Source organism: Leptinotarsa decemlineata, unplaced genomic scaffold (genome assembly GCF_025532065.1).
Source record: "Leptinotarsa decemlineata unplaced genomic scaffold, Ldec_3_MD MMD2_tig00000035_RagTag_RagTag, whole genome shotgun sequence".
Lineage (NCBI taxonomy): Eukaryota > Metazoa > Arthropoda > Insecta > Coleoptera > Chrysomelidae > Leptinotarsa > Leptinotarsa decemlineata.
Genome location: NW_027412540.1, coordinates 13,925,351 through 13,952,306, shown reverse-complemented (window position 1 = coordinate 13,952,306; position 26,956 = coordinate 13,925,351). Strand labels below are relative to the sequence as shown.

Genomic DNA, 26,956 nt, shown 5'->3' with positions numbered 1-26,956 from the left:
ACTCTATAACCCTCAACTAAACGGTGTTAGCGAGAGGTTTAATAGATCACTACTACATAAAACAAATTACAAAAGTTTGATCCAAGCCCCCTTTTCATTTAATATGTGATGCAACAAATTTTAAAAAATGTTGAAAAAAATGGAATTTCAGGTCTGTCACCCCGAAAACGTGTTTTTATAAGAGATCCATTTCCTTATTTTTTTCTTTGGGAAGCCATTCCATTTACATGACCTGACCTAAGGAATAAGTTATCACTCCGAATTGAATACATTAAATATTTTCTGAAGGTCAGACACTTCAACCAGTTACGTCGAAATCATTTATAACTTCCAAAATGAAAATTAGTCGCTGAGCATAAATATTTTTTGAACGTTGCTTCTTTCGATAATCTGCACACGGAAATATTAGTTTATAACCAATTTTAGAGACAAATCACTTGATATCGAAGAAGATACACATTCAATTAGGGATTTCCATGTTGTCAAGTTCGAAAATAAAGGATCGTTAAGGTGAACGGAAAAACAGATTTTTTTAATAGATTAAATCATATATTTGTTCTTGCTTGATAACCCACACAAACTATTTGGTACTTTCCTAAATTCAAGTTTATAAACGGGGATCATCAATTATCCCATTTCGTTTAGGAATTCATCTGTTTTTGTTAATATCTGCGTACATTTATTGCTTTGAGTTTGACAACATTTCAAGCTTATTATCGTAAAATTTGAGACTTAATTATTTGAATACCTTTACGGTACCTAATTCTTATATAGATTGTTCTGAAACACTTCAATCTATGCACCATATAGTTATATAAAAAATATTTATTTTAGTATGCACCATAGTTATATAAAAATATTTATTTTAGTATGTTACATATAGTCTTATAATAATTGTGATATAATTACCTAGAATGTTTGTTATCTGTTTAAAATGTGGCGTCCTTGGACAAGTACTTATAGTAATAACGAGTGTGATAACAACGCAAGCTTTTTCCAGTGTAGTGATTCCCATAACGATGGTGAACAATGCAAAAAAGAGATACCAGTGAATAATATTCGGATGCATTTGAATATTGAAACAGAGAGTAGAGAGTATGTTTCAATGTATATAGAAATCTAAATCTCAAGTTTGGTTTCGAGGAAAACAAACTATTACAAGGAACAGACAGATTTAAACATCCGATTTGACCGAAATTCCTTTCTCAATTGTAAAATAGTCAAAAACAAACCTTATGAACGCAAGACGCGATGTGATACAGGAGTACCGAAACCTTTAGATGTTCATCTAATAAAATCATTGAAAAAAACAATATACGTCTGTTACAAAACCAGTGAGATTCCTACAACTGAAATCATAAGGAAGAAATTGAATACTTCCGGCCATATCGTGAGCTGCTGTGACAACTCTTCAGAATTGGATAAACTAGGATTTAGATTTAAAATAATAAACAAACAATAAAATAAAGAATAGTGGAATTGCGTAACAAATACTTAGAACAAATAACTAAATATAGACAAGAACAACGCCAAATTTGGACGAAACTCGGTATGACACTCAGGACACAGTTACGTAAGGGTGGACATAAGAACACGGAAGCTAATATTTTCGAGGAATGGTTTGAAAACACATTGATCACAAATATAAATGCGAATAGTGTAATAGTTCTTGACAACACTTCCTATCATTCGCGACAGCTCATTAAAGTACCGAATAGAAATTCGAGGAAAGATAAAATACAAAGTTTTTTAATGGATAACAATTTGTAGTTTGAAGATTACTATACCAAAAACCAATTACTTGAAGTTTTACAGACAAAAACCTTTGAAAAAGTGTATGCCCTTGAGAGGTATGACTTTTGTTAAACCAAAAAAATCCATTGATGTTTAACTTTCGATTTATATGTTAGGAATCACACGTTAAAAGGTAAGACCGATATATATATATATATATATATATATATAAAATATATATATATATATATATATATATATATATATATATATATATATATATATATGTGAGGTAAGTAGTATTCAGAAGTATTTTCAATTATCACCCTGTTATTTGAATCCCTACATTCCCACTCACCTATATAAACGAAATACTCATTATATATACTGTGATTCGTATATGATCAGAAATTATTATTGAATAATGAATTTAGTTAGCTCCCTAACTATATTAATAAAAGGGAGCTGTTGGAAGGTAGGTTGCACTATATCGTTTACTTGAACTATACACATGAACAATGAAAATGGGACCTTTCATTAGATTGGATTTCCAATGATTCAAAATGTATTAAACTGTATTGTCATCAAAACTAAATATGTCTACCAAATATCAGATCAATCTTATTGATTATTAGTCTTGCTAACATTTTTTCTCCAAGATTTTCTTAGATATTCAGACATGTTTCCTTCTTTGTACTCAATTGTGAACTGTGTATATTTTGTAAAACAAAATGCGTTATACATCATCGAAATGTTTTATTCATTAGAAAGACCTATTGACTTATTATGTGTGGAATATAACATTGGTCAAATGTCCACCACAGATTCTCTGGATGAAGCGCATCCAAATCGTCAAATTTTCCATGACTGGCGCATAATTCAGGCTGAATTTGACCTATGACATTGGTTTAAAGGACCGCTGTGGTTTGTGGCTTATTTGCATACACATACGACTCAAAAAAACTCCGCAAGAAAAGGTCTAACGGAGTCAATCGCTCGATCTCGGTGGCCAGTTCACATCTCCTCGTGAGATGATCATGCCACCAATGTGGCATGAGCCTTGTAGCACGTAGCGCCGTCCTGTTGAAACTACATGTCGTTGGTGTCCAGATCATCAAATTTAGACCTAAAGAATTTGGTAAGCATCAACTTATAGTGCTCACTGGTGACAGTGATAGCCTGGCCAACGACATTTTCAAAGAAATATGGGCCGCTAGCCCAGAATCGATACCAAACAGTGACTTTTTCAGGATGCATTAGACGCTCTTGGATCTCATGTGGATTGGTATCGTCCCAAATTCGACTAGAAATGGGCTTCGTCGCTGAGGATGATTTCTCGATGAAAATTAAGGTCAGTTGCCAACTGCTTCAGAACCCATTCGAACACACATCAAATTCAGTTCCTGGGTCAGTTGAATCATAGACAGCGGCGATGTTTTCGGCAACTATCGCGTTTCGCCGACGTATGGGTGTTGGCCGATCGTTTACTCAATCAGCGGATTCAAATTCATCCACCACATTGCGAATATTCCTCTCGATAGGATGATTATGGCGACCGTAAAATGGGTGAAGCGCGCGGTACGTTGCCCGAATAGAACACTCATTTTGATAAAACAAATTTATTATTTGCACGTGTTGTTGAATGCTATATCCGCCCATTGTGATGTAGCAAAATAGACTGGATAAATGACAACTAATTTGACCGTTGTAGCTTCAACATGATTGCCGTTATCAATTGTCAAAGTTCGAAAGTCTCTGTTGGAAGACCCTATACGACATTTTTGTATCTGAGTATTTTTCAAAAAAATCTCGCTTTTTTGACGTCTTTTAACTTTTTCTGACAATCAACAATTTTTTTTGTTAACATATCTCATTCCCAGCTAACTAATAGTAACAAAAATTATACTGAAGGACACATGTCAAACATCAATCAGAAATTAACAAATTAAAAATATATAATCTGTAACAATTATCAATATGACATTTAGTACTGGTCATATTAATATCATATTGGGAATATAAATAAAATTTGAATTGAGTTTCCTAAATACTGTTAGGCTACTGTGTAATTGTCTATGACTGGTGGGTCCTGTTTCCTGTTTTCTTTACCTCTCGCTGAAAGATTACCTTCGTTCCACAGTATGGTTTTAATATAACGTAAGAAAGGTCTAGTTTAAGACCCCAGGTTCCGAGAAAGGGACAAACATCCAAGGCCGACGAAACAAACCCAGAGACCGCCCCCACGAGTCGCCGTCAGGCGGCTCCGGCAAGTATAATATTCCAGAGTGTACTAACCATATATTCTCTTTCAGCAAAACCGCGATTTCACTTTTCAGCTCACATTCTCTCAGCTTCACTGAGAAACGCCCGTCTACCATAAATCTGGCCGCCGTTAGTTTTGGGGGCCCCCATGCAAAAATTCAGTTAGGAATACCGCGACAAACAAGAGCCAAATAATAATTAAAACACGAAGTTAGATAGGGAAATAAAAGCACCTAAAGGCTGGTTTCCAACCTAAAAGAGGTTAGATTTCAATCTTGCTGAAGTGCCTTGAGGACCGTTTCCTTAAGAAACGGGGGTGGAAGGAAAGGGTCGCCAGGTCCAAACCTGCGGAAATGATTCCGTAAGGAGGGAGCTTGCGACCTGGGCACACAACCCGGGAGGGGGCATGGGGGGGTCTAGTTTAAGTACGAAGTGTTAGTTAACTGGGGAGAATATCCAGCCAGATTTCACAGAATGTCCTATTCGACATTCTGTGAAATCTGTAAACTAGGTGTGACAGAATAAAGTGTGTTACTTAATTACCTACGTCGCATTATTTAATAGTATACAGTCCACTTGAAGGGGACAAGCAAGCCCAAAAACCAAAATTGGGACCCAACATAACAAATTCTGGGTATTTTAGGAACCCTTGTTGGTAATATGTCCAATAAGGCTCATTAAAAAAGGGTATAAGCTGAGAAAACAGCTAGGAATAAAATTTCAAGTATTCTCGCGTTTTTACTGATTATTACCATACATAATAACTACAAAGTTATTTATATTTACTGTCATAGGCAGATTCCTTACAGTTATTCTGAAATATCCATTTACTTTTTCATTCACATATCACTTTCAATTCATTTATTTCAGCGCAGGAAACCGTTTCACATAAGACACACGGCACGGTGTGTTCTTACAGGAACACTCTTCTGTCTTATGGCCAATCTCCCCTTTGAAAAAGCAAAATAATACTGATTCGGGTACATTCATCGCTCGGACGTGTCGGTTAACGTTTTGGTATTTGACAGGAACAGTTCGTGTGATTTGTAACATTTTTAAATTTCACCGTATCATCTCTATTCGTATGGTCGTAATATTTTATTGTTATCGTTTGTATCTCCAATGGAAAACACACGTTTTGTGTCTTGCAACAGCCAGACTCTTCACACCTGAAAAAATAATAGATTGTCATAAGTAAATACTTCGACTAGACATGTATCGGATAGTGATGCTTTCAACTGAAAAAACTTATTGGTTATAATTTATATGAATTCTTTGACCAAACATAGGCCGGGTAGTAATTTCAACTCGATTGAACTGTAAATAAATAAAAACTTTAATTTTATCAGATGATCTTTTTTACGGAATTGAGATCAAAACGTGTCTGAAGACTGTATCGAGGAGAGATACATACGTATAAGAGAATTAGTATTGAGACATGAAATTTGGAAACATTCATCTTTCCCAACTACCTACATATTAGGTTCAGGTGAATGCCTGCCGAAAAACAACTAATTTCCCGACTAATGCCACGCTAGTATGGTATTAGCTTGTGCCTAATCGAGCACAAGTGGAGTTGTCGGTTGGGACAGACCGAGAAGTCTGCAGTCGCAGTCGCTTATTTCTGTTTTGGTTCTAAATGTGGAGAATGAATTAGATGCTGCATGGTCTCGCTCTATACAAGACTGTCACAATCCATATAATCAAGAGTTCACGGCCTTCCTGTTATCAAGAGCAGCATAACCGTGGAATGGACGATTTGGGATTCAAATTTCTATGCAGACGCATCATTTTTCGCGTTTTTATGTCGAGCTGATAGAGATCTTCCATAGTCCACTTCACTACTCCAAAGGAGTAGAGGAAGATCGTGGAGAGATGTTACCTCTTGTGGGAGGCGTTGTTCTACTCCAAAGTAAGTATACGTCTCTTCGACATCCAGATGATGCAGGATGTATGAGCTGTACGTCCACTCCGTAATCCCAACGTCGTCCTCTTGTGAGATAAACCATTGCTCATTTATACATCCAGAATTCTATATCCTTGTGTGTACTCTTCAAAAATCGTTAAGGACTGATGGTGATTTTTTCTTCCAGAGGTAGGGAAGATGTAGGCAATGGGAGTCAGTTAGCATTGATGATCACCTCAAAATAACAAAAACCGAACGTGACTAAGAGATGCTATTATATACCTACACGCTAGCGTTAGGTAAGTCAATTCCGTGCGCCACCGGTGTCTGGCTCAGTTCGCGCGACGCGCTCGAGAGTATACTCGAAGTAAACGATATTGTGTACACTTAAAGTTAGCGGCACTCTGAAAGGCCAATAAAATCAATACATAAAAATGAAATAGCTGCAAAATAGTCCACGCGGACTGAAGAATTGGTGGTTCGAATTGGATAATTTTTACTAACCAAGTTTTATGATTGGCTGAAGATTCATAAAATTAAATTTGAAGTCATGTTACGGTGACGAATAGAAATCGGGGATGGTTATCGCCGTCGTGTCGTCAATGTTCAGTTCAGGAGCTGATCGCGATTTGAGTGTTGAAAATATTGGTGCAGTTATAATCACTTAATTTTTTTTTATCTGTTTGAAATGTGGCGTCCTTGAACAAGTACTAATAGTTATAACGAGTGTGATAACAACGCTGACTTTTTCCAGTGTAGTGATTCCAATCTATGGTGAATAATGCAAAAAAGAGATACTAGTAAATAAGATTCAGATGCATTTTAATATTGAAGCACAAAGAGTATTTTTCAATGTATATAAGAATATATATCTCAAGTTTGGTTTCGAGGGAAACTAACTATTACAAGCAACATCAGATTTAACCGAAATTCCTTTCTCAACTGTACGTAAAATAGTCAAAAACAAATCTTATAAACGCAAGACGCGATGTTATACAGGATTACCAAAACCTTCAGATGTTCATCTAATAAAATCATTGAAAAAACAATATACGACTGTTACAAAAGCAATGAGATTTCTACAACTGAAATCATAAGGAAGAAATTGAATACTTCCGGCCATAACGTGAGCTGATATGACAAAACTCTTCAGAATTGGACAAAGAAACTATTATTTAAAATAATAAACAATCATGGAGAGCAGAAGCAGAAAGCAGAAGAATAGTGGAATTGCGTAACAAATACTTAGAACAAATAACTAAATATAGACAAGAACAACGCCAAATTTGGAAAAAATTCGGTATGACACTCAGGACACAATAACGAAAGGGTGGACTGATGGTTCGAAAATATGTATGCCTAACATGCCTGCAAACAAATAATCTAATCATTGTGCATTGCGGAGGAAGTAAAGGATGGGTTCCGAATTCTTTAAAATTATGTGGAAAAAACTTGAGAAACTTGATGACTGCAATGTTGACTATCATAAGAACATGGAAGCTAATATTTTCGAGAAATGGTTTGAAAACACATTTTCGAGGACAAAACACAAGCACTACAGGAACATCTTAAAGGAGCTCTTAAAGCGATGCATGTGCGAAAGTAGTGATTTATATTGGATTTGAATCGCTGGAGATTAAATCCATTTGGAAAAACTTTCTTAGGAAGTTTACTCTAAATGAAAGAGGTCTTAAGCAGTGAAGTTCGAGGTGTACTGAGTTGAACCTCAGCTACGGTCTGTCGCGTGTATCTGATATGTTCCGCTCTTGGTGGAATAAAAGGTGCCAAGTCACTTGAACACTTCCCGTGAAAGTGTCTATAAGAAAGAGATAAATCTTCAACTATCAAGGTTGCAAGTGTTGTTCGCGTCTCCAATCAGGCGGATGGCTCTTTTCTGGATGGAATCCAGCAGCTTCAGGGTATATTTGGGGGAGGAGCTCCATACATGGTCTGAGCTTTATGAAGCATCAAAAGTTGCTGAGGTGTGTACAGTTTTCTGGTTCAGAACAGTATTTCAAGCTTTTGAGAAGCAGCCTTTGCAATTCCAGTGACATGGTTGTGCCAAGCAATATGAGTGTCCATTTTAACTCCCAAAAAACTTATCGAAGCAGAAAGATGATTTGTCTGACCTGCCATTATTATATCCGGTTCGGAGACATTCATCTTCATGTTGAAAACCGATGCCAGGGTTTCTGTAGCATTGAACTGTAGCAGGGAACGTTCTTTCAGGATACTGAAGAGCCATATACAAAAATGATCCGACAAGCCTTAGCATCGAAGTTTGACCAGTAAACCCTCATGCTACGCACGGTCAAAGGTCTGAAAAATATCAAACGCATGTTTCTCGATTGCGTTATTGCAAATATGGGTAACATACGATAGAAAGCCATATTGATGATCGCTTAAGATGTTGAATCCTTCCAAATATTTGAGGATATGGTGGTTTACGACTTTGTCCATGATTTTTGATATCACTGATAGCAAAGCGACTGGTCTATAGTTATTTGCCCTTTTTGGGAATAGACTAAATGCGAGCAATCTTCCAAGAAGAAGGAAAAACCCCTTCCTTGTAAGACAGGCTGAAAAGTTTGCAAAATACTGGAGTTCATTTGCGCACTTTTTAAGTACGATGACGGGCACTTCATCAGGACCAGGTGCCTTGTTGATATTGAGCTGTTTCAAAATTCGCCTGACTAGACGCTGTTGAAAAGTAATTTCCAGCATTGCGGATTCTAGTGTGGGAATAGTAGGTGGTGTCTTTCCCAGAAAATCTACTATGAAGTGGGAAGCAAATTTTTCAGCCAGTAGATTTGCTTTTTCTATGGCTGTTGTTGCAATTGAACCCTCCGCTTGTGTGGTGGAATTGTGGATTTTGTAAAGTTCTGATTAACTACTTCAGCTTGAAAAAACCAACATCAGGAAAAGGCTATAAAGTTCATTGATGGACAGAATTATTTAATAAGTAAATCCGCGAAGATCATGAACATTCCATTTATCAGTCTGGACAAGATGTACAAAAAAATAGAATTAAGACACCTCGTCTCCGTCTTCACTCTTGAGATGGAGAAAGACCTGGCGCATATAATCAAGAAAATGGATAAAATATTCTACGGGTGCACCCCAAACCATATAAAAAGAGCGACATCCGAATACATTGAAGCTCTTATGCTGAAACACAAGATTGGCTGGCCGAGTTTGATTTGATGGATTTGTTACCTGCAAATCCTAATGTTTTTTCAGACGAAGACTTCATGGCAGTTGCAGTCCTTCGATTAGAGCCTATTGTTGTTCAAGATTTTGCTGATTATATTTCAAAATCGACTTCTGCTGGTGCTGTTGATTTTGTATCATCTCTAATAACTACAATTGATCCAGAACGAAATATTCCTACTCTAAGTACGTCCACATTTTGTCCCACTACTTCTGAAGCAGCGACTGCATCTTTGTCCCAATTAGAAATGCTATCAACGTCTAAGAATCTGTCAAGTATTCAGCAAGACAAGCAAGAAAAAAACAGCTCGCAACAAATTCAACATCAATATCAAGCAAAGATGCCCTAGTTGAGAAAAAAAGAATGATAAAAGCTGTGAAAAACAAAAGAAAAGGAGTAGGAGAGTAGAGCATGCCACAGAAGGTCAGTCGTGAGAAGGTTAAGTAGAAAATTCTGCAGGACTCCAATGATACTTTGATGTCAGACGTGAAAACGGACGAATTATGCCAGGATGACGATAACGACGATGCAGAAGATGCAAATAACTTCTGTCTTATATATGGTTAATTCGAACGAGACAATGGTACCGGTGCACTTCTTTGTGGGCTTTGGGCTCATGCCGACTGTACTGGATGGGACTCTGAACACAATTATTTGTGCGATATGTGTTGATTACCATTGCCCACATGCTGATCACGATTACCAACATGGGTTGCCAACATCGGTTGGCAATGGTGTTACTTTTTTTGTTATTGTTTTTAGTTTTTTTATTGTTCCAATATCAATTAACCAAAGTTATGGAACTTGATCTCAATTGATAGTTAAGAAAGTTAAGTTTATGATAAGAACAGATCTATAAATAGTTGATTGATAGATTTGCTTTTTTTTCATTCTCGCTTAGGTGATCCCCATTATCTACATCTCTTCTATACAGTTTGAGGTCATCCTGATGAAACAAGTAGCTGACTTTATACCTGCAGTTTCCGTGAATGCCACAGTACCTCGAGTATTTCTGAGAGATGCAGAAAAAAAATTAGGAATCACTCGGAAATACACTCCTTCTGTTGATGTTTTCATTCTTTTAAAATTATTGGTTGATTAGTTTAGTGATCCAATAATTTTTTTAAAGAAATGTTGGGTAACAATCAATTTTTTCTTAAAAAAACAATTTTTTTCTTGCCAATATTTCGATTTTGATTAAGTTCTTCTTTAGGGCTCGAAAAGTTGTTTCTCCATGTTAATATTACTATTTCAAAAACCATTAGACATATTAGATTATTAAAAAAAAATAAAAAACATTACAACAATCATATTTTCGAAACAACACCAACACAGAACGACATGAAATACACGAATCATTTGTTTGTTTCCTGTCATTATCAACCATATTGAAGTTTTATATTTCTTAAAAAGCAAGATAATAATACAACATGAAATAATCAGTCAAAATTTAAGTAGATAACAATTATATCATCACCAGAATTATAGAATTTCCTCAAATAATAACAAATATCAATGGAAACGTTCAAAAATATGTTTTTTTTAAATACAATTCGAAAAATAATCTATCTCAAACAATCACTTTCTCGTACGTATATCGGAGTGATCAGTATTAGAGAAGAATATTTTATTTACTATTTTGTTTTTCTTTACTTTTCGAATCGAAAACATTCTATGTGTAATTTTTTTAATATTCAAACCACGAAACGAAAATTATGAATGCGTAAAAATTCATAGTTTATTTTTTATTTACCCGAAATCTTCATTCCTCTCTTGAGATTTCAGTTGGACTTGGCAGAAAATCTAGATTTTGAAAAAAAACGAGATCTCTAGAAAAAAGTCTAGAAAAACAAAACAAAGGATGTTGCCCTTCTGAAACTTCATGGAAAAAACTTCACATATCTATTTCAATATATTCGTGAATGAGTTGGATGTATTGGACGTCGTTGTAACGAAAAGCGGGTTATTTTTCTTTCATTTTCGAAGGTGATGACACATCTGGAGAAGATGATTCAGGCAAGTTGAAATTAAAAAAAAAGTGATGTATCAATAGGGTTGATTTAAAAATCAACAAGCTGGGAGAGGGGTTATCTTGTTAGTTCATACCACATTTCATATTTATGTGAATCAAAATTATACTCATCCGAGAAACTCACATTAAATAATTAGTTAACATTTTATATCGATCGTTCACTCATGATAATTGGACGTTTCCTATATTTGTTTGTATGGAGATGAACCATATGCACACAAAAATGGATGGGCAACATTAATATTTGACAAATATTATCAAAAAGAAAATATAACGGAATGTACACGGGTTGCCAACGTAAAAAAAAAGATAAAAAGATACTACTTTTTTATTTATTTACAGTTTGACTTGATTGAGTAGTAAAATATATATTCAGAGTGTATCACTACCCAAACTCAGCCAGTGCATCCCCTATTCACGAAAAGTAACGAAAAGGTAATTTTCGAAGGAAATTCAGTTGTTTTAGGATTAGATCTGATGATGTCATGAAAATTGAAGTTTGACAAACTTTCCGTCATTTATGACCACTTACTCTTGATGCTGTCAACCGTCAACGATGTTATTTGTTCGATAGGTAACATTTATAAAATTATATTTATACCTTAATTTAGTATATTGTTTTAGTTTATATGTTATCTTCAATAATCAGATTGGTACAGTGTGTTTCTATTGTTTCCATTTCAAAGCTTCATTTCTTCTGAAGGAGTAGACTGAATTCACAAGTGAAGCAGCAAAGAATGGGGAATGGGGAATGGGGAATCACTCGACTCATTTCCATTAAAAAAAATTGAGTACTCAATTCTTAACATTACTCCAGTAGGACCCAAGTATCTACTCCCATGAGAAGAAGATTTGATGTTCGTCACAGCTATGGAAACCATGGTAATGATATACACTTGCTTATATCGGTTTTACCATCGGTGGCACAGAATATACTATCTTGTGTCGTTTTCATATTCGACTGTCTTTCGTTTTGTAGAAACGATCAGTGTATTACAAATAAACGCAGTTCTCCAAATGAAAGAGTTCCTAAACAGTGAAGTTCAAGTTGTACTGAGTTGAGCCTCAAAACGATGAGCAGCCACAATCCGACGCGTATTTCTGATATGTACCGCTCTTGGTGGAATCAAATGTACCAAGACACTTGAAAACCTTCTCATGAAAGTATCTATAAAAGAGAGACAAATCTCCGACTTTTTTTAGATGTTCCAGACTATCGAGGTTGCAAGTGATGTTTGTGTCTCCAATCAGACAGATGGCTCTTTTTTGGATGGAATCCAGCAGCTCCAGGGTATGATTAGGGACGGAGCTCCATACATTTCAACAATAGTTCAAAGAATGTCTGATATGAGCTTCATTAAGCATCAAAAGTTGTTGAGGTGTGTACAGTTTTCTGGTTAGGAACAGTATTCAAAGCTTTTGAGAAGCAGCCTTTGCAATTCCAGCGATATGATTGTGCCAAGACATATTGGTGTCCATTTCAACCCCCAACAAACTTATCGAAGCAAAAAGCTCTCTCTCACTGATCAGATTATTTATTAAAGAGGTTATTTCAGGATATTTTGAAACTGGATGCAAATATTACCCATATCTGCTGTTCCTAAGGGTATGGAGGCTTGGGAATAATTCACGTATTCTTTCAAATCTAACTAATCTATTTTATATTAGAGGGCTGGACTTCTATTTTCCATTAAAATAAATGAAATATTAGCAAATACGGGGATATTAGCAAATACGGGAATCGAAATATTCGATGAGTTATTCAGAAAAGAAAATGCTAATTCTGAAGAAAACATTTTTTTGTGAAAAGGAACTTAAATGAACTAATAAATAAGTAGGTTGAACATTAAGTAGAATGTCAACTATAAGCAAACAATGAAAATAAAATGAAATTATAACGGAAATAAATGATGAAAAGATTAAAAAGATTAAAAATAAAAACAAAAATTCCAAACTATACTGAAAACTCTAACTTAGCTACCGAAATACTTATTAATTTTTTCGTATTCAACTGAAATAAAATCGATCTCAAAAAAATTGTAGTCTACTCTAAGAAACAGGTATTGATAAATGACGAAGAACAATATCACAGATATGTAGCTTTTTATTCTGTAGACAGTGTGTTTCATTAAAAAACATCTGTTGAAACTTGAGGTTACCACCCATCACTATACAACTACTCCGAGCATACAAAACAATTTGAAATTACCTATTCCTTGCAACTCTCTGGCCAAGGACTCCTTATTTACAATGATGTGAAGATATATAACCATCTGCCGAGTTACACTAGAGACAAATATTGATACCAATCAATACACAAAAATAATTGAATACATTTTGAATAGTAGACCCTATTATACGAAGGAAATATTAAGAGCAGACAGTTGTTGGTTCATAGATGGATCAAAAACACCTTCCGGTTCTGGTGCAGGTGTTTTCAGTCGCAGACCCAGGACAGAGATATCAACCTGCAACCTATGCGACCGTATTTCAAGCGGAAATTTATGGTATTGAGCAACGTCTGAATTGGTAGCAAATTGCCAATAACGACTCTCCTCGATAGGAAAACTCAACAGATTGTCTCTGGTCTGGATTCCTGGCCATACTGGCCTGGAAGGCAATGAGGTTGTTGACTCCTTTGCAATGGAGGATGACGCAAGCAGCTTCATCGGATCAGAACCTGTCATTGGCATCGCTTTACGCTTTGCCAAACAAACATTGAACACCTGGATAACAAGAAGATTTTCGGACTTCTGGCAGAATCTTCCAGGATTGGCTCACTCCAACGCGTTTATTTCCTCTTCGAAGCTTGATACCAAACAGTTGTTGGATTACAGTAGGGATGAACTAAGATGTCTAACAGGCCTCCATACAGGTCACTGTCATTTGAATTATCGGCAGAGCCGTACTCTTACCATCTGACCTAACGACCACTCACCAAACAAACTAATCGGCTTCGTCAAGAAGCTGGGTTTATTTGGTCAAGTGTGAATAGGTATGAGGCACAATAAACCCGCAGGGGTTTATTGTGCCTGTTTATTATAGTTTAACTGAGTTCTATACCGATCATTTCAACCTAGCATGTTTTATGTGTATGTATGTGTCAACCATTGTTTGTGGTTTTTTATTCAGTGTTTTTTATACTTCAATTCACATTATATTTTATTTATATTTTTATATTCTTCACTTATCGCAAAAAATTCCAAAGATTACTTTCTGTACAATATTTTGCCACAAGATTTCAAAGAACTCAGTCTGAATACTTACAAGAGAAAACTGAAAATTATTTGTTGAGGCATTGCTTCTATTCTGTCTTCAGAACACATTCTTGTGGTAATACACAAGTCACTATTTCTTTTTGATTTTCAAAGTTTTTACATATGTGATTGTTGTTATTTGCTTGTAAGTTTCAACTTGTAAATTTTAAATGTAAAGCCAAACATGATTTGCTACAAACATATTGTATTATGTAACGTAGTCAAATAAATATTATTATTATATTCCAAGGACATTTATGAATTTTTTATATTTATTCGCTAGCTTTGTCAACAAGACTTTTTCTTTGGACAATAAAGTATATATAATAATAAAAAAAAATATAGATACTTGATGAACATCCATAACGTATTCAAGTAACACTTTATTGTTAGATTTTCGGTTTTGTAAAATGTTCATTGAAAATATCACAATGAAGTACTACTTGAATACAATATCAAATAAAAGAATAACTTCAACAACTTCCTCGAAATAATCAAGTTGGTCATAATTTCCCAAGATTCCTAGAAATCTGATGTGGTAGATCATCAATATTTAAGTATCTAAGACATATATACAATTCTCCTTTTATGGAAATGTCCGTTCCATCCCCACTCGAGAATACTACCGAGTAACTACATTAAACATACTCGTATAACCCTGATTTCAACTTGCCTAAAAAACTATCTCGAGATGTGTCATTACCGAATACTCTTGACAAGAAAAAATACATTTATTGATTCTTACAATGAAATGAAAAGTTTTGATTAAAAATTCAGATCGCACAAGTCACGGTGGCTATGAATTGAGCAGTGTTATCAATTTGATAGCCTCGTTAACCTCACTCTCCACATTATATGTATACTTTTAAACAAAAACGCAATACCTACCTATGAAATATAGCCATGTAAGGAGTCGTTTGACTTTTATTTCCCAAACCCACTAGCTCTCTGATCAAAAGTACCCTAGGTTTAGGATCTCCACATGGCATATCACACTTCATATCTGAGAAATCTAAAATTATTTGCTTCATGCTTCCGCAAAACACAAACATCACGAGTAAAAAGACAATTACGAGCATTAATTTTCCAAAAGTTTTTTTGCACACGGTTCGACACATTGCTAAAAGCACACTGCACTAGATGTGACGGAGCGATTCACAGGAATGTTCTGTTTTTAGTATTTTTCAAAATTAGATTAAAGGCCAGAAAGCCTGAACTCTCTATTTATCAATATTAGTTGATATCACATTATTCAGGTCTGGCTCTGTCATTTTGAGCTCGATAAAGAACATTTTGGCATGACCATTTATTTGTTTCTAATATTTCATTTTCTGTATAAGTAAGGTGTACTTTTATGTTATTTTGAATGTGGATTGTGGAGATAATTAGAACCTAATAATGATGCCATTTTGATCCCCGAAGACAGAGAAAAAATTTTGTTGTCTGAGATATTCATCACATTAAATATTTTAACGATGATGTTTCGCTACAACTTATATGAGTTCTATACCAAACAATTCTTGCAGTCAGATGGAAAGTTCTTGCACATTTACTTACTTTGACAGTTTTCGTGTTTCACTGTCACTGTGTCAGTGTCTGGCATTTATCTAGTTAGTGGTAATATTTTGCGACTTTTGTCCCAGAAGTAGGTAACCGGCCTGACCTAGAGATAGCGGCAATTGTTTGAAAAATATCACTATATTAGAATATATACAATCTACAAAGCACATGTTTAAAGTTTGAAGACGCTGTGTTGTTTAGTATTTGTTTGGCAGACAAACTATTGAAAGATTTACTCTCGAAAACAATACACTGAATTATATTTTCAACTGATACACACTGCTCTATCACTTATTACTCATTCATTCTACTTTTCTCCTTCCCATTGTCCTAAGCAACCCAACTGATATAAAATAATGCTTATGATGAATTTTGAATTCATCTACTCAATGAATTTTACTAGTTCGGACTTCCATTGTCTATTATATAAAATGATTTGAAATCCCTCAATATTATCATTAATATTTTTCAAAACTCGCACTGTATAAAAAGTAGATTGAGATACTTAGATGGAAGAATGGAACACTACGACACAAGCATTCATTGCTTAGGTATATTCTATGTTTCCTTTGTGTTTTCCAAACTTTTCAATCAGTCTTACAAGAAAGGGGTTTTTCCTTTTTGTTGGAATATTGCTCGCGATCAACTAATTCCCAAAAAGGGCAAGAAAAATTTTTCAAATAACTATAGACCAGTCGCTTTGCTATCAGTGATATCAAAAATCATGGAGAAAGTCGTAAACCACCATATCCTCAAATATTTGGAAGGCCTCAACATCTTGAGCGATCATCAATATGGCTTTCGGAAACAAAGATCAACAGGCGACCTTCTATCGTATGTTACCCATATTTGGAATAACGCAATCGAGAAACATGGAGAATCAAGAGCTGTTGCGCTTGATATTTCTAAGGCCTTTAACCGTGTGTGGCATGTGGGTTTGCTGGCCAAACTTTGATGCTATGGCTTGTCAGATCATTTTTGTGTATGGCTCTTCAGCTTCGTGTGAGAACGTTCCCTGCAAGTTGCCGTCAATGGATATCTCTCGAATACTTTCACCATGAACACTGGTATTACCCCGGGATTCATATTGTTTCCAACTCTCTTTTTATTGTTGTTATATATGCCCGTAGGTTTCACCCTGTATTATACGTTCAGGTAAAAAGCTTTGCAGTTTTTATATCTCAAATGATTTGAGTGAAACACAATAAAGCAGTACCAAAATAACAACGATAGCAGACAGTTGCTTGTTTTATTCAGTTGACCTTGACCGAGTCTATAACATTGGCGACGAGGAGTTTTGTTCTTACGCGAAATATAGCACTAATTAGTTACGTTAATACAATTGATCATAATATCAACATGCCAGAAACATGGGGACTGCTCGGATCACTTAATACATTCGACCCGAAAAACTCTAACTTTTCAGTGTTCAAAGAAAGACTTAAACAATTTTTTGTGGCGAACAAAATAAATGATGAGGATCGCAAGAAAGCTATTCTTTTAAATACGCTAAATGAAGAAGCGTACATACTTGTAAGAAATTTGTGTGTACCGGATTTACCGGATGCAAAAACGTACGACGATTTGGTGGAATTGTTAACTGAACATTTTTCGCCAGTAAAATCATATTTCTCGGAACGACTGAAATTTTACACCGCAAAACGTGGATTAGAAGAAAGTGTGGCCGAATGGGAGGCCAGAGTTAAAAGTTTAGCAACAACTTGTAAGTTTGGGACTGAATTGAATTTAGTTATGAGGGACATTTTCGTTCTTGGGATGAATAATCCTAAAATTATGGATCGACTTTTTGATAAGATTTTATCAGATCAGAGTTTGCAAACTGAGTCAATTTTCAATTTAAATTGTTTCAATATCGACACATGTGATAATGTTAAGCCAACTTATGTGAAATTAGTGGTTGAAAATATTCCAATTAATTTTGAAGCGGATTCTGGATTTGCTCAGTCAGCAGTCTCTGAACATTTATATTTAAGATACTTTAAACAGATATCATTGTTTAAAAATGATTTAAGTTTAAGAGATTATATTAGGTTGACTATTGAACCAGTGGGTTACGTTAATTTTAATATATTGTTCGAAAACAAACATTTTGTCCTCAAAACTTATGTCATAAAAAATGGTGGCCCACCACTGATAGGCCGAAATGGGTTAAAGATGCTTCAGTTAGGAATAGGTAAAATTCAGTTTGCTGAAGTTGAACCTGAACACAACCATAAAAAGGTAAATGAAATTTCTGAAAAAATTAAATGGTTTAAGAACAAATATTACGAAATTTTTGATAATAAATTAGGAACCTTCAATAAATTTCCAATAAATTTAACGGTAAAAGAAGGGTCTGTACCGAAATTTTGTAAAGCCCGTCCAGTACCGTTTGCTTTGAAACCGAAAATTGAAAAGGAAATAAATAGATTAGTTGAAATTGGAGTGTTGATTCCAACTGAGTTTTCAGAATGGGCCACGCCCATTGTACCAATCATGAAATCGAAGGGAAATTTAAGAATTTGTGGCGATTTTAAGGTAACCCTAAATCCTAATTTAAATATTCAGCGGTTTCCCTTGCCTAGAATCGAATATTTATTTTCACAATTAGAAGGGGGTAAAACATTTTCCAAAATAGATTTATCTGAGGCATACCAACAATTAGTTCTGACCCCAGAATCTCAAAAATTAGTATCTATAACTACTCATAAGGGACTTTTTTCTTATACTCGTTTACCATACGGGATAACTAGTGATCCCTCAATTTTTCAGAATATTATGGAACAAATTTTTCAAAATATGCCTGGTGTAGTGTCTTTCTTAGACGACATTTTAGTAACGGGAAGGAACGATGAAGAACACTTTGAGCGTTTGGATCAGGTTTTCAGGAAGTTACAGGAATGTGGTCTAAAAGTCAAGCAAGAAAAATGTGCTTTATTTCAACCTTCAGTGAAATATTTGGGCCATGTCATTGATAAGGAAGGGCTGCACACATCGGACGATAGAATTGTAGCAATAAAAAATATACCTACCCCTACTACTGTTACGGAGTTGAAATCGTTCTTGGGTATGTTGAATTTTTATTGTAAATTTTTACCTAATATTTCTAATATTCTAAAACCACTTTACTCATTATTAAAAAAGGATGTAAAATGGAAGTGGACAAAAGAATGTTTAGAGGCATTTGAAAGTGGGAAAAGACTGTTGGTAACGGCTCCAGTTTTGACACATTTCAATCCAGATAAACCGGTCAAACTTGTTGTGGATGCATCACAATTTGCTCTTGGGGCTAGTATAAGTCATATTTTTGAAAATCAGGTTGAAAAACCGATAGCATTTGCGTCAAGATTACTAAACTCTGCCGAATTAAATTATTCGCAAATTGAAAAAGAAGCTGCGGCAATCATTTTTGGATTGAAAACATTTTTTCAATATCTTTTTGGTAAAAAATTTTTGCTTGTTACTGACCATAAGCCTCTACTAACAATTTTTGGTAACAAAAAAGGTATCCCTATTTTAGCAGCAAATAGACTTCAGAGGTGGGCATACATTTTATCAGGGTTTGAATACGAAATAAAATATATTAATTCTTCTAACAATACAGCAGATTTTTTGTCGAGATTGCCTATAAATTGTTATGAACAAGAAGATGAACATTGCAAGATTTCATATATAGATTATATTGAAGAATCAAATTATCCAATTGATTTTAAAAAGGTCAGAATGGCTGCAGCAGTGGATCCTATTTTGAGCAAGGTTATTTTTTATGTTCAAAACGGTTGGCCTGATCGATGTCCTTGTAAAGACTTATCTCCATTTTTTGTAAGAAAAAATGAAATATTCTTAGAACAGCAATGTTTATTGTGGGGTTATAGGTTAATTATACCAAATAAATACAGAGAGGATATTTTAAAAGAATTACATTCTTCACACATGGGGATTGTTAAAATGAAGTCACTTGCGCGCTCCTACGTTTGGTGGCCAAGTATGGATAGTCAAATTGAGTTAAAGGCAAAATCTTGCAAAGCTTGTGCATTGCATGGGGATAACCCTCCAAAATCCTCTTTAATTACGTGGACCTGGCCAAAAGAACCATGGACCAGATTGCATGCGGATTTTTTCGGCCCACTGTTCGGTAAAAACTTTTTAGTGATTGAAGATGCGACTTCCAAGTGGTTAGAATGTTTTGTGGTAAAGGACATAACAGCTAACACCACGATTAAGATTTGTAGAGATCTTTTTGCTAGGTTCGGATTACCCCGGCAGCTTTGTACAGACAATGCTACTACCTTTATGTCGGAATCCTTTCAAAATTTTCTTAGGGCCAGTGGTGTTGAACATAGTACTGGTGCCCCTTATCACCCTTCGACCAACGGGCAAGGAGAAAGCGCGGTTAAAATATTAAAAAAGGCGATTTTGAAAGCTACCCAAGATGATAAAAATGTTGATTGCAATTTGATCATTAATCGATTTTTATTTCACTATCGTAACACTCCACATACCACGACAGGGGAAACGCCAGCGAAATTATTAATGGGACGTAAGTTGCGCTGTAAATTTGATTTATTAATGCCCTCAGTATATCAAAATGTTATCAAAAATCAAGAGTCACAGAAACATCATGCGAAAGGTAAAAGAACGGAAAGTTTCAAAGCTAACGATTTTGTTTGGGCTCGGGATTTTCGGCAACGTGCTGATAAATGGTGTAAATGTAAAATTATTGAAAGGTTAGGAGAAAGAACCTATTCCGTACGAACGAATGAAGGAATGATATGGAAACGCCATCTGGACCAATTGAAAAAAGATAATTCTCTTGAAAACCATATTATTGAATCTAAAAATAAAAAGGATGTCATCAATATCATTCCTCGTTCAGAGTTGAGTGTAAATATTGTAAATAGTGCAAATAGAAATAGGGCTCAAGTAAACAATGAAAACGTTTCTTCCAATAACTGTGAAAATAATCCAGTTTTCGATAGAATATTAAGAAGACGTAGTCAAATAAAACCTCCTGAGAGGTTAGGATTAAGTTAGGTTTAGTTTGAAATTATTATTATATCAGTGAAATCTTAAACGGGGAGATGTTATATATGCCCGTAGGTTTCACCCTGTATTATACGTTCAGGTAAAAAGCTTTGCAGTTTTTATATCTCAAATGATTTGAGTGAAACACAATAAAGCAGTACCAAAATAACAACGATAGCAGACAGTTGCTTGTTTTATTCAGTTGACCTTGACCGAGTCTATAACAATTGTATATCAGCGACTTATTGTAAAAAACCAAGAATCCAATATATTGCTTTACTGACGACAGCACACTGGTAATTCGATTTGGATTCCAGGACATAGGCTACGGAGGCACCTCTTCACGGGCAGCAGGAGGTTGCATATCTTAATGAGGATATAGAAGTGATTTTGAATTGGGGTGAAAGCAAACAGGTTCAATTCAATGCCACAAAAACCCAGGCATCAGTTTTCTCCAAGAAGATAAATGTCTCCGAACCGGATATAATGATGTCAGGTCAGACAATCCCGCTTTCTGCTTCGATAAGTTTGTTGGAGGTTAAAATGGATACTAATATATCGCTGGAATTGCTAAGACTGCTTCTTAAAAGCTTGGAACACTGTTCCAAAACAGAAAACTGTACACACCTCAACAACTTTTGATGCTTTATACAGCTTAGATCAGACCTTTTTTTGGAGTATTGTTCTCATGTATGGAGCTCTGCCCCCAAACATACCTTGAAGTTGTTGGATTTCATGTAGAAAAGAGCCATCCGCCTGATTGGAGACGTGAACATCACGTGCAGCCTTCATAACCTGGAACATCGAAAGAAGTTGGAGATTTGGCTCTCTTCTATAGATACTTTCACGTGAACTATTCAAGTGACTTGACACATTTGATTCCACCAAGAGCGGTACATATCAGAAATTTGCGACGGACTGTGGCTGCTCCTCGTTTTGAGGTTCAACTTAGTACACTTCAGACTTCACTGTTTGAGAACTCTTTCATCTGGAGAACTGCGTTTATGTGAAACAAACTTCCTGAGAACGTTTTTCCAAATGGATTTAATCTCCAGCGATTCAAATCTAATGTACCAAAGTATCAATAGCGAACGTTTTCGGCGAATTTGTGAAAGTGGAGAAAAGTGGTAATCGTTATGTGGTGAAAGGCCTCAGCTCAACCAATATGAAAGCTGAACAGGATTCTACTCTAGGTGAGCCCACTCCTTCGTTTACAACAGTGAAATATTGGGTAGCAGACTTTGAACGAGGCTGTACGAGCTACCAAGATGAGCATCGCAGTGGTCGACCAAATGAGATGACAAGTCCAAAAACGGTGAAGAAAATCCACAAAGCGATACTGAATGATTGTCGACTGGAAGTGCGCGAAAGCAGACTTAGTAGGCATTTCAAAAAGTGCGGTACATCGTATGTTCTCTGATAATTGGCACATGAGAAAGCTGTGTGCAAGATGGGTTCCGCGTTTGCTCACACTCGAGCAAAACCAGTGCCGTGAAGATGTTTCAATTGAGTGTTTAGCAAAGTTCCACAGCAACTGCAGAATTTTTACGTTGTTTCATAACCAATGATTGAACATGGGTAAGTCCGAGACAAAAGAACAATCAAAACAGTGGACTCAGCAGGGAGAACCGGCTGCAAAGAAGGCGAAGACCGTTTCATCATGGCAGATCATGGCATAAGTTTTTTGAGATGCGCGTGGGATCATTTTCATTGACTATCTTAAAAAAGGTAAAACTATCAATGGCGAGTTTTATGCGATCTTATTGAATCGTTTGACTGAAGAAATCAAGAATAAATGGCCGCATTTGGCTATGAGTTGAACAAAAAATACGAGATTTTGGATCCAATTGTTTTTTCCTTTTGAGTTGAAGCATTTCCTCAGAAAAACTTTCATTTTAGATAGTTGACAATGTTTTATGGTGAGTTTATTCAGTTCAGACTTCATTTTCCAATATGATATAATATGATTTGAAATCCCTGAAAGAACAAATGAAATTGAAAAGTAAAAATCATGACATTACCCGAAGATGATTGTGGATACTAACAACCAGAACTTCGTGAAGTAACTTGGTTTGGAATCTTTTTAATTTTTATTTCATTTCAATTATTCAATTTTTTGTTTATTTTAATGATTTGACTATAATTTCATTTCAGGATTTTTGCCTAATATAATTGTTATTTTCAGCTATTTATTTTTAATTTTCAATATCATTTGTTCTTTCTCAGATTTCAAATCATAATAATCATATTAGACAATGGAAGTACGAACTAATTAAATTTATCATTTAATGATTGGTTTCATTCTGAAGCTGTTAAGAGTGAAAGTTTTCTCATTTTATAACTAAAACAGAGAATCCAAGCCTCAGACTCTTTTAAGTTGAGTTAGATTTGAATATTTTTCAGATATTGTTAAAGTGACAAAAAAATCACAAGTGACAAAGTACTTCATGATTGTGTTAAAAATATGCTTTTAGAAATATGCTATTATAGTTACCAAGATTTTTTAATTGACAATCTCACAAACAATCAAATTCACAGTTGATGTAATTTTATTAAATTGTGTGAATGGTGTAAAATGTTCACTAAATTTTTGGGCACATATGCTTATTATTTGTATATGTGTATGTGTATATGTGAATATATGTGTATATCTGTTTGAAAAAATCTGTTTTTCCGTTAATCAGCTGTGGCCCCCATAGACAACTCTCAGAAGTTGAGAAACTTGTGCGAGTTGAGGACTGACGAGGTCTTACCTTTTAACGTGTGATTTATAACACGGTTGCAGAATCATCACCGCTTCAAACAGATAAATTCTCTCGAGAAAAATATCTGGTCGAGGCGGGAATCGAACCCACGATCTTCCGATCGTAAGTCGGGCACACTACCACCGCGGCCAATTCCACATGTATATATATACAGGGTGTTCCTTAAACACATGCTAATATTTGAGGAGGTACTTCTTAGACCCCTTTTAAGGAAAAAACGTCCTATGGACGTATGTCCTAAACGCCTTAACTTTTGAGATACAGGGTGGCAAAGTTTTCAAAAATAATCAGTTTTTTAATAATAACTGAGATAATTTTGTAGACATCTTTGGCATATTTGGTACATCTGTTCCATGCCTCAAGGCGCATTTTCTGATGTACAATTTTCTCAATTTTCTCTGCCAGTGGCGTACGTACCAGTTTTGAAATGTATATTTTTGGCGAAAAAAATACTACGCCACTGCTTTATCTTGAATTAAAAATTATTTTTAAAATCTCCATACATTTTTGAGCACATTTGATTTGATGGGTTTTCTTTGTTCGATGCATGGTTTTCGCTCAAAAAATTAAAAATCGCTTTACTTAAGGATAAATTCCTTAAAAATCTGATGCGGTATCGTGCATCGACTGAAAGCAAACTAAGAGATCAGAATTGTTGCGAAATAATTGAGGATCTAAAAGTTATTTGTTTGTTGTCAGATGCACTGTTCTCAATTAAAATTACGTCATAACGCAGCACCGCTTAATAATTTTTGAAAACATAAATTTAGTTATCCTGGAATAAATGACGTGTAGCAGAATTTATTTACTGCACCTCTTGGAAATATGGAGTTTGTCGATATGTGATTTCTTTTAAAGATTAAAAGCAGAAAAAACAGCGTACCCACCATAGCAATAAAAAACGAATTCTCTGTATGTACAAACGTCAGTAGCTAATATTGATGTTGGTTTAAAGTAAGGTGTTGGTGTTAAAAACTGTCACAGCGCGTTTTGATTGATTTTGAAGTGTTATTGAAGTTATTTTGATAGTCCGGTGTTTTTCTGAATATCAGTAAATATGGTAAATTATACGAATGCGAAAATGGCCCAAATGCATTACGTATATGGCCTTGCCGATGGTAATGCAACAGAAGCCAGGCGCATTTATCAGGAAAGATATCCTAATCGTGCCTTACCAGATAGCCGAACCTTTTCAAATATTCATCGTCGACTTGGGGAAACTGGTAGTTTCAAGAAAGGGACTCCGGAAGGTAGACCTCGTGTAGTAAGAACTCCTGAAATTGAGGAAGCGGTGCTGCAAGAAATTGAGGAACATCCTGAGACGATCACGAGGAAGATCGCTAGAACTCTGGATATTTGTCATCAAATTGTTTGGCGTATTTTGGTTGATTTTTTGTTATACCCATACCATATTTCAAGAGTGCAGGCATTACTCCCCAGAGATTTTCCACAGCATGTGAACTTCAGTCAGTGGTATCTACAAAGTATTGCACTAAATCCGCAGTTTGAGACACAAATTTTGTTCACAGACGAAGCAAATTTTTCTCGGAATGCCATTCAAAATTTCCATAACAATCATGTGTGGGCTGAAGAAAATCCCCATGCAATAACCGAAACCCATTTCCAACACCAATTTTCGGTTAATGTATGGGCAGGAATTATAGGTGATCATCTAATAGGCCCATTTTTTCTACCAGGACGCCTTGATGGTCGTTCTTATTTACACTTTCTAGAAGAAGACTTACCTGGGTTATTGGAAGATGTGCCACTTGCGTTAAGGAATCGAATATGGTACATGCACGATGGCACCCCTGCTCATTTCAGTGTAATTGTCCGAAACCATTTAAATACAGTTTATCCTAATCGTTGGATAGGTCGCGGAGGACCTCAGCAATGGCCAGCAAGATCCCCCGATCTCAACAGTTTAGATTTTTTTTATGGGGTCACCTTAAAACTCTTGTGTATAAAACTCCCGTTAATACTTTGGAAGATTTAAGAGAGCGAATAGTTGCCTCGTGTGAAACTATACGAAATACGCCGGGAATATTTGAACGGGTGCGTAATTCCATGCGTAGAAGGGCGGAAGCATGCATACTAAGTGCAGTTGGCCACTTCCAACAATTTTTATAATCAGTTTTGGTATTATTACTAATTAACAAATTTGTGCTATTCGTTTAGACTTACTGTCACAAAATAAAATAAAACTCGTTTTTATGAAAAGTTTATTTTTTTGCAGATTATGTTTTCAAATATTATTAGGGAATTGGTAATGCGTTATGAAGCAATTTTCAGATTTTCATTCATTTTAGAATTGATCTAATTTCTTAATTTGCTTTCTGTCGATTTTTATTTTTTTGAGTGAAAATCATGTGTCGGACAAAGAAATACCAGGAGATCAAATTTTCTCAAAAATAAATGAGGATTTTAAAAATGATTTTATTTTGAAAAGAAAGCATTGGCGTAGTACTTTTTCCCCAAAAATATTCAATGCGAAACCCGTAGGGATGCCACTGTTTGAAAAAATACAAATTTGTGTACATCAGAAAATGCGCCTTGAGGCATGGAACATATGTACCAAATATGTCAAAGATGTCTACAAAATTATCTCAGTTATTATTAAAAAACTGATTATTTTTGAAAACTTTGCCACCCTGTATCTCAAAAGTTAAGGCGTTTAGGACATTACGTCCATAGGAAGTTTTTTTCTTAAAATGGGTCTAAGAATTACCTTAAATATTAGCACGTGTTTAAGGAACATGCCACTGAGAAGAATTCGTTCATTTGTGATTTTTTGAAATTCTATTTTAAACAAGTTGGTTGAAATTTTTCGATTTTGTTTAAATCCATGATAAACATACACTAGAATCAATCCAATAAAATAAAAAGCATTTGGAAACGCTAGTTGAATTTTTACCTTTTTAATCAGCTGTGCTAAAAGAACAGTAACACACAATTCTAAAGGCTGAACTATTAATGACTTGTTTTAGCACACTTTCATTTCATTTGAAGAATTATTACTTCGAACACAAATTCAAGCTCCAAATGTCTCCTTAGCTGCATCGAAGAATCCATGTACTTGTGTAACTTTAGCTCCTGAAATGAGAACCATTCAAGGAATACGTGTCATTAATCCAAATCGACAGCTTTCGACAAAACAAAATTGAATGGGATAAAACATCAGAGTTTTATCTACGTTAATATAGA

The 26,956-nt window shown here is 35.2% G+C and overlaps 1 protein-coding gene across 1 annotated transcript; it reads right to left on the bottom strand.

The window, feature by feature from the left end:
* Window positions 1–4,721: 4,721 nt before the first annotated feature.
* LOC111513374 (uncharacterized) lies at window positions 4,722–15,593 on the bottom strand. Its single transcript, XM_074171932.1, has 2 exons — window positions 15,291–15,593; window positions 4,722–5,165 (listed from the first exon to the last, which is right to left on the bottom strand). The coding sequence occupies exons 1-2, from the start codon at window positions 15,518–15,520 to the stop codon at window positions 5,003–5,005; spliced, it is 393 nt and encodes a 130-aa protein (XP_074028033.1). The 5' UTR covers window positions 15,521–15,593; the 3' UTR covers window positions 4,722–5,002.
* Window positions 15,594–26,956: the final 11,363 nt, after the last annotated feature.

Coding starts and splice junctions, on each gene's coding strand:
- LOC111513374 (XM_074171932.1), bottom strand. CDS start 15,520: ATGTGTCGAACCGTGTGCAAAAAAACTTTTGGAAAATTAATGCTCGTA. Junction 5,166..15,290: donor TACATGGCTATATTTCATAG/GTAGGTATTGCG, acceptor TTATTTTTTCAG/GTGTGAAGAGTCTGGCTGTT.